The 10,000-nt window shown below is 41.9% G+C and overlaps 1 protein-coding gene across 18 annotated transcripts in view; it reads right to left on the minus strand.

Annotated features, from left to right (window-relative positions):
• camk2d1 (calcium/calmodulin-dependent protein kinase (CaM kinase) II delta 1) overlaps nt 1-10,000 on the minus strand; it is a 105,962-nt gene that overhangs the window by 58,746 nt on the left and 37,216 nt on the right. For all 18 annotated transcript variants that reach the window (XR_013194594.1, XR_013194595.1, XR_013194596.1 and 15 more), the window contains exon 3: nt 7,582-7,641. Coding sequence is in view for 11 of the 18 variants with exons in the window: in XM_077201552.1 (XP_077057667.1) it covers nt 7,582-7,641 (60 nt within the window). In the remaining 7 variants the exon portion in view is untranslated. The remainder of the gene's footprint in view (nt 1-7,581; nt 7,642-10,000) is intronic.

Genomic DNA, 10,000 nt, shown 5'->3' on the forward strand with positions numbered 1-10,000 from the left:
GAGCACGCAGACCATGCCTAAACACTACACCGCAAAAAATGCTTTTCTTACTCAGTATTTTTGTCTTGTTTCCAGTCCAAATATCAAAAAATTCTTAAATGCATTTACTAGATGAGTAAAATGCCATAAGATAGTATGTCTTGTTTTCTGGGGGAATAAATAAAAATGAAGTGAGTTGATGCTTAAAAAAAGCAGAATTATCTGCCAGTGTTGTCAGAAAAATGATCTTAATTCAAACAGAAACAAGATTATTTTTCTTACACCATTGGCAGATAATTTTGCTTGCTTTAAGCAAAAACTCACTTAATTTGTATTTATTTCCCCAGAAAACAAGACTTAATATCTTATGTCATTTTACTATAGTAAATGGATCTTGATATAAGAAATGTTTGATATTTGGACTGGAAACAAGACAAAAAAACTGAGTAAGAAAAGCATATTTTGCAGGAATACATCGGTATTGACAATAACTCATTCTTGGAGAGGAGAAATCTTCTAACGAAACAGGATCGGGACAGGAGAGGAGAAATCTTCTAATGTAACAGGATCGGGACGGGACAGGAGAGGAGAAATCTTCTAATGTAACAGGATCGGGACAGGAGAGGAGAAATCTTCTAATGAAACAGGATCGGGACAGGAGAGGAGAAATCTTCTAATGTAACAGGATCGGGACAGGAGAGGAGAAATCTTCTAAAGAAACAGGATCGGGACAGGAGAGGAGAAATCTTCTAATGAAACAGGATCGGGACAGGAGAGGAGAAATCTTCTAATGAAACAGGATCGGGACAGGAGAGGAGAAATCTTCTAAAGAAACAGGATCGGGACAGGAGAGGAGAAATCTTCTAATGAAACAGGATCGGGACAGGAGAGGAGAAATCTTCTAATGAAACAGGATCGGGACAGGAGAGGAGAAATCTTCTAATGAAACAGGATCGGGACAGGAGAGGAGAAATCTTCTAATGAAACAGGATCGGGACAGGAGAGGAGAAATCTTCTAATGAAACAGGATCGGGACAGGAGAGGAGAAATCTTCTAATGAAACAGGATCGGGACAGGAGAGGAGAAATCTTCTAATGAAACAGGATCGGGACAGGAGAGGAGAAATCTTCTAATGAAACAGGATCGGGACAGGAGAGGAGAAATCTTCTAATGTAACAGGATCGGGACAGGAGAGGAGAAATCTTCTAACGAAACAGGATCGGGACAGGAGAGGAGAAATCTTCAAATGAAACAGGATCGCGACAGGAGAGGAGAAATCTTCTAATGAAACAGGATCGAGACAGGAGAGGAGAAATCTTCTAATGAAACAGGATCGAGACAGGAGAGGAGAAATCTTCTAATGAAACAGGATCGGGACAGGAGAGGAGAAATCTTCTAATGAAACAGGATCGCGACAGGAGAGGAGAAATCTTCTAATGAAACAGGATCGCGACAGGAGAGGAGAAATCTTCTAATGAAACAGGATCGAGACAGGAGAGGAGAAATCTTCTAATGAAACAGGATCGAGACAGGAGAGGAGAAATCTTCTATCGAAACAGGATCGGGACAGGAGAGGAGAAATCTTCTAATGAAACAGGATCGCGACAGGAGAGGAGAAATCTTCTAATGAAACAGGATCGAGACAGGAGAGGAGAAATCTTCTAATGAAACAGGATCGGGACAGGAGAGGAGAAATCTTCTAATGAAACAGGATCGGGACAGGAGAGGAGAAATCTTCTAACGAAACAGGATCGGGACAGGAGAGGAGAAATCTTCTAATGAAACAGGATCGCGACAGGAGAGGAGAAATCTTCTAATGAAACAGGATCGAGACAGGAGAGGAGAAATCTTCTAATGAAACAGGATCGATACAGGAGAGGAGAAATCTTCTAATGAAACAGGATCGAGACAGGAGAGGAGAAATCTTCTAATGAAACAGGATCGCGACAGGAGAGGAGAAATCTTCTAATGAAACAGGATCGGGACAGGAGAGGAGAAATCTTCTAATGAAACAGGATCGGGACAGGAGAGGAGAAATCTTCTAACGAAACAGGATCGGGACAGGAGAGGAGAAATCTTCTAATGAAACAGGATCGCGACAGGAGAGGAGAAATCTTCTAATGAAACAGGATCGAGACAGGAGAGGAGAAATCTTCTAATGAAACAGGATCGAGACAGGAGAGGAGAAATCTTCTAATGAAACAGGATCGAGACAGGAGAGGAGAAATCTTCTAATGAAACAGGATCGAGAAAGGAGAGGAGAAATCTTCTAATGAAACAGGATCGGGACAGGAGAGGAGAAATCTTCTAATGAAACAGGATCGGGACAGGAGAGGAGAAATCTTCTAACGAAACAGGATCGGGACAGGAGAGGAGAAATCTTCTAATGAAACAGGATCGCGACAGGAGAGGAGAAATCTTCTAATGAAACAGGATCGAGACAGGAGAGGAGAAATCTTCTAATGAAACAGGATCGGGACAGGAGAAATCTTTTAACGAAACAGGATCGGGACAGGAGAGGAGAAATCTTCTAATGAAACAGGATCGAGACAGGAGAGGAGAAATCTTCTAATGAAACAGGATCGCGACACGAGAGGAGAAATCTTCTAATGAAACAGGATCGGGACAGGAGAGGAGAAATCTTCTAATGAAACAGGATCGGGACAGGAGAGGAGAAATCTTCTAATGAAACAGGATCGGGACAGGAGAGGAGAAATCTTCTAATGAAACAGGATCGGGACAGGAGAGGAGAAATCTTCTAATGAAACAGGATCGGGACAGGAGAGGAGAAATCTTCTAATGAAACAGGATCGGGACAGGAGAGGAGAAATCTTCTAATGAAACAGGATCGGGACAGGAGAGGAGAAATCTTCTAATGTAACAGGATCGGGACAGGAGAGGAGAAATCTTCTAACGAAACATGATCGGGACAGGAGAGGAGAAATCTTCTAATGAAACAGGATCGCGACAGGAGAGGAGAAATCTTCTAATGAAACAGGATCGCGACAGGAGAGGAGAAATCTTCTAATGAAACAGGATCGAGACAGGAGAGGAAAAATCTTCTAATGAAACAGGATCGGGACAGGAGAGGAGAAATCTTCTAATGAAACAGGATCGGGACAGGAGAGGAGAAATCTTCTAACGAAACAGGATCGGGACAGGAGAGGAGAAATCTTCTAATGAAACAGGATCGCGACAGGAGAGGAGAAATCTTCTAATGAAACAGGATCGAGACAGGAGAGGAGAAATCTTCTAATGAAACAGGATCGGGACAGGAGAAATCTTTTAACGAAACAGGATCGGGACAGGAGAGGAGAAATCTTCTAATGAAACAGGATCGAGACAGGAGAGGAGAAATCTTCTAATGAAACAGGATCGGGACACGAGAGGAGAAATCTTTTAACGAAACACGATCGGGACAGGAGAGGAGAAATCTTCTAACGAAACAGGATCGGGACAGGAGAGGAGAAATCTTCTAATGAAACAGGATCGAGACAGGAGAGGAGAAATCTTCTAACGAAACAGGATCGGGACAGGAGAGGAGAAATCTTCTAATGAAACAGGATCGGGACAGGAGAGGAGAAATCTTCTAATGAAACAGGATCGGGACAGGAGAGGAGAAATCTTCTAACGAAACAGGATCGGGACAGGAGAGGAGAAATCTTCTAATGAAACAGGATCGGGACAGGAGAGGAGAAATCTTCTAATGAACAGGATCGGGAATGGAGAGGAGAAATCTTCTAATGAACAGGATCGGGACAGGAGAGGAGAAATCTTCTAATGAAACAGGATCGGGACAGGAGAGGAGAAATCTTCTAATGAAACAGGATCGGGAATGGAGAGGAGAAATCTTCTAATGAACAGGATCGGGACAGGAGAGGAGAAATCTTCTAATGAAACAGGATCGGGACAGGAGAGGAGAAATCTTCTAATGAAACAGGATCGGGAATGGAGAGGAGAAATCTTCTAATGAACAGGATCGGGACAGGAGAGGAGAAATCTTCTAATGAAACAGGATCGGGACAGGAGAGGAGAAATCTTCTAATGAAACAGGATCGCGACAGGAGAGGAGAAATCTTCTAATGAAACAGGTTCGGGACAGGAGAGGAGAAATCTTCTAATGAAACAGGATCGGGACAGGAGAGGAGAAATCTTCTAATGAAACAGGATCGGGAATGGAGAGGAGAAATCTTCTAATGAACAGGATCGGGACAGGAGAGGAGAAATCTTCTAATGAAACAGGATCGGGACAGGAGAGGAGAAATCTTCTAACGAAACAGGATCGGGACAGGAAGGGAGAAATCTTCTAATGAAACAGGATCGGGAATGGAGAGGAGAAATCTTCTAATGAACAGGATCGGGACAGGAGAGGAGAAATCTTCTAATGAAACAGGATCGGGAATGGAGAGGAGAAATCTTCTAATGAACAGGATCGGGACAGGAGAGGAGAAATCTTCTAACGAAACAGGATCGGGACAGGAGAGGAGAAATCTTCTAATGAAACAGGATCGGGACAGGAGAGGAGAAATCTTCTAATGAAACAGGATCGGGACAGGAGAGGAGAAATCTTCTAATGAAACAGGATCGGGACAGGAAGGGAGAAATCTTCTAACGAAACAGGATCGGGACAGGAGAGGAGAAATCTTCTAACGAAACAGGATCGGGACAGGAGAGGAGAAATCTTCTAATGAAACAGGATCGGGACAGGAGAGGAGAAATCTTCTAACGAAACAGGATCGGGACAGGAAGGGAGAAATCTTCTAACGAAACAGGATCGCGACAGGAGAGGAGAAATCTTCTAACGAAACAGGATTGGGACAGGAGAGGAGAAATCTTCTAATGAAACAGGATCGGGACAGGAGAGGAGAAATCTTCTAATGAAACAGGATCGGGACAGGAGAGGAGAAATCTTCTAATGAAACAGGATCGGGACAGGAGAGGAGAAATCTTCTAATGAAACAGGATCGGGACAGGAGAGGAGAAATCTTCTAATGAAACAGGATCGGGACAGGAGAGGAGAAATCTTCTAATGAAACAGGATCGGGACAGGAGAGGAGAAATCTTCTAATGAAACAGGATCGGGACAGGAGAGGAGAAATCTTCTAACGAAACAGGATCGGGACAGGAGAGGAGGGATTGCCTGATGTCATTTCTCAAAGGAATCGAAAGGCCTGACCTTTTTATTAATAAATATGGATGGATTACATGAGGAAAAAGAGAGAATCCCCTCAGTATAAATATCTCATGCATCTTCTGTGAATCAGTCGGTTCCTCGAACCTGTTGCCATAGTAACAGAGAGAATGTCTTTCCAGCTGACGGAGAGAAAACCCTCGGTCCTTTAGGAAAACCACTGGCTTTTATATTACGACAAACAGTCATTGACTCAGTAACACTTTACAATAAGGTTAACATTAGTTAACATGAACTAAGAATGAGCAATACTTCTTCAGCACTTATTAATCTTAATTTCAACATTTACTAATACGTTATTAAAATCAAAGGTTGTATTTGTTAAGATTAGTTAATGCACTGTGAACTAACATGAACAAACAATGAACAGCTGTATTTTTATCAGCTAACATTAATAATGATTAATAAATACTAACAATATTGCTCATTGTTAGCTAATGTTAGCTAATTGTTGTTTACAATGTGATTTTGAAGTTGTTCTACTTTAGGATTTTAGGACTTTAGGATCTAACAAACAATCCATACGCAATCAGAATAGGAATAAAACTGTGTCATCTCATGTAAACACAAGCGCTTGAACAGTTTCAGTGGCGTAAGATGAACATCCGTGGGAGAATCTCATCTGAAGCTTTGTGTTATAGTCATAATTACTGATAGAGAACGCCAACGCTTGTAATCTCTCGGCTGGCTGGATGTGTGTGTGTGTGTGTGTGTGTGTGTGTGTGTGTGTGTGTGTGTGTGTGTGTGTGTGTGTGTGTCAGGAAGGTGTGTGTGGGCTGAAACGCTTGGACATTTATAGATGTTCCCAGACTAACAGCTTCAGGTCAGATCTGCATGACATAATTAGCATGAATCACTCACAAATCTCGTTTTGATGAACTAATATTGATTCTTAAATCCCAATAATTGATCTTTCACTCTGTTTTAAGTTGATGAATGAACAAAACCAGTGGCGAACCGCACATCTGTTAATTATCATTGTATTGATGCATTCAATATTATTATTAATAACATCATATAATGTAATGATTGTGATATATTGTGTATGTAGTCTAGTTCTTTTTAATTGCACTAAAATACCAGCAGGATGTTGTTTGAAGATTCCTTTTTTTTTTGTATTATATATTTCTTTATATATAATTGTAATAATATTAAACTTCTTAATTCATGTCATGAATTGTAGTGATGCACCGAATTTTTAATTATATTTTTTTTTACCAAAAAGGAAATGAAAATATGAATTTAGCCAAAATCCTAAAAATTAAATAAAATTTGGTTAATCAATTGCTTAAAATAAACTTTATTTAATAATTAACAAATCAAATAAAACCACATAAGGCTTAACCACATAAGGCCGTTTTATATAAACATTTTAATATAGTTATGTTTCTACTCCACATTGTTGGTTAAATATAAACATTTAAAAGAAGGCTGTATAACCTAGTTCTAATGACAGATTTATTCATACATTAACGAAGACAAATCCACCAGCTTGAGTCTAAATATAACGCATATGAACAGTGCTGAATATATCTAGCAAAATATTATTAGTTTTTTTTTCTAGCTGACTAGTTTATGATCATTGAATGGCTTTTCTGAGGTAAATTTGCCGTTACGTGACATTATTGTTCTCGAGCTGTTTTATCGAGGTCTTGAAATTAATCATGTTTCATGTAATCGATCAATCTGTATTTCAACCGCAGAAAGACGTCAATAAAACAGATTGAAAGTAATATATAACATCACATTTACCTCAGAAAAGCCATTCAATGACCATAAACTCATTAGTCAGCCAAAAACAGAACAGAACATTTTTATATATATATGCACTATATTGCATATTCATTGTATTTTTACTTAACATGTTCTTCGATATTTAATGCATGTTTGAATAAATGCATCATGTTTTTATGACGTTTTATGCAATTAAAAATGTATTATTATAGTGTTATTATTATAAAAACTTCTGTAACACTTTATTTTACAGTGTCCTTGTTACATATATCACATGTACTTAACATAGTAATAACAGTAAATTACGCATAATTACATGATAACCCTCAACCAAATCTAATCCTAACCTAACCCTACAGTAAGTACATGTTGTTAATTAATATTACTCAGTACTTAATTACACTGTAATAATGACATCTTAAAATAAAGTGTAACCAAAACTTCCTTATGTGTAATTTAAATGCAAGTAGCCTAAACAAATCATAATCAATTTAAATAATATTTTAGTAATGTACACAAGTCGCGCTTACTATATTTTAAATACTGAAAATAAAACAGCTCAATTTTAGTGCTGAAAAGCCGTGTGTGTGTGTGTGTGTGTGTGTGTGTGTGTGTGTGTGTGTGTGTGTGTGTGTGTGTGTGTGTGTGTGTGTGTGTGTGTGTGTGTCTTCACCCACCGATGTTGGCATGCTTGAGTAGACGACAAATTCGAGCCTCTCGTTCCAGTTTTTGGTGATCTACAAAAGAAAGCAAAAACAGACGTCAGTAAAACACTTGACTAGTCTGTGGATAAAAGCTTCTGCTGAATGACGTGAAATGTAAATGCTTGTTTAATAGCAGTGGAAGTCTGGAACACTGAAGTCTGTTCTAATAGATCCAATGTTTAAATGAGTTAATAAATGTTGTCTCGTTCCTCTGAGGTCAAAATGAACAGAATATATAAACAAGCAAACAGGAGTCATTGGAAAATTACATTTCTTCAGTGTGTAATGTTGTAGTTTGAGAATGAAAAAGGTCTGCACTGTTTCTGAACCCTCTTGACACACTCTAATCACAACACACTGCTCCAGCCGACCAATCACAACACACTGCTCCAGCCGACCAATCACAACACACAGCTCCAGCCGACCAATCACAACACAATACTCCAGCCGACCAATCACAACACACTGCTCCAGCCAACCAATCACAACACACTGCTCCAGCCGATCAATCACAACACAATACTCCAGCAGACCAATCACAACACACTGCTCCAGCCGACCAATCACAACACAATACTCCAGCCGACCAATCACAACACACTGCTCCAGCCGACCAATCACAACACAATGCTCCAGCCGACCAATCACAACACACTGCTCCAGCCCACCAATCATAACACACTCCTCAAGCCGACCAATCACAACACACTGCTCCAGCCGACCAATCACAACACACTGCTCCAGCTGACCAATCACAACACACTGCTCCAGCCCACCAATCATAACACACTCCTCAAGCCGACCAATCACAACACACTGCTCCAGCCGACCAATCACAACACAATGCTCCAGCTGACCAATCACAACACACTGCTCCAGCAGACCAATCATAACACACTCCTCAAGCCGACCAATCACAACACACTGCTCCAGCCGACCAATCACAACACACTGCTCCAGCCGACCAATCACAACACACTGCTCCAGCCGACCAATCACAACAAACTACTCCAGCCGACCAATCACAACACACTGCTCCAGCCGACCAATCACAACACACTGCTCCAGCCGACCAATCACAACACACTGCTCCAGCAGACCAATCACAACACATCGACCAATCATAACACACTGCTCCAGCGGACAAATCACAACACACTGCTCCAGCCGACCAATCACAACACACTGCTCCAGCAGACCAATCACAACACATCGACCAATCACAACACACTGCTCCAGCCGACCAATCATAACACACTGCTTCAGCCAACCAATCACAACACACTGCTCCAGCTGACCAATCATAACACACTGCTCCAGCCGACCAATCACAACACACTGCTCCAGCCGACCAATAACAACACACTGCTCCAGCAGACCAATCATAACACACTGCTCCAGCGGACAAATCACAACACATTGCTCCAGCCGACCAATCACAACACACTGCTCCAGCAGACCAATCACAACACATCGACCAATCACAACACACTGCTCCAGCCGACCAATCATAACACACTGCTTCAGCCAACCAATCACAACACAATGCTCCAGCCGACCAATCACAACAAACTGCTCCAGCCGACCAATCACAACACACTGCTCCAGCAGACCAATCAAAACACATCGACCAATCACAACACACACTGCTCCAGCCGACCAATCATAACACACTGCTCAAGCTAACCAATCACAACACACTGCTCCAGCCGACCAATCATAACACACTGCTCCAGCCGACCAATCACAACACAGTGCTCCAGCCGACCAATAACAACACACTGCTCCAGCAGACCAATCATAACACACTGCTCCAGCGGACAAATCACAACACACTGCTCCAGCCGACCAATCACAACACACTGCTCCAGCAGACCAATCACAACACATCGACCAATCACAACACACTGCTCCAGCCGACCAATCATAACACACTGCTCCAGCCAACCAATCACAACACACTGCTCCAGCCGACCAATCATAACACACTGCTCCAGCCGACCAATCACAACACACTGCTCCAGCCGACCAATCACAACACACTGCTCCTCTAGCCGACCAATCACAACACACTGCTCCAGCAGACCAATCACAACACACTGCTCCTCTAGCCGACCAATCTCACCACACTGCTCCAGCCGACCAATCATAACACACTGCTCCAGCCGACCAATCACAACACACTGCTCCAGCCGACCAATCATAACACACTGCTCCAGCCGACCAATCACAACACACTGCTCCAACCGACCAATCACAACACACTGCTCCAGCAGACCAATCACAACACACTGCTCCAGCAGACCAAACACAACACACTGCTCCAGCCGACCAATCACAACACACTGCTCCAGCAGACCAATCATAACACACTGCTCCAGCCGACCAATCA

Source organism: Siphateles boraxobius, unplaced genomic scaffold (assembly GCF_051911475.1).
Source record: "Siphateles boraxobius isolate OS27281-9 unplaced genomic scaffold, OSU_SipBor_1 48, whole genome shotgun sequence".
In the NCBI taxonomy this organism is placed as follows: domain Eukaryota; kingdom Metazoa; phylum Chordata; class Actinopteri; order Cypriniformes; family Leuciscidae; genus Siphateles; species Siphateles boraxobius.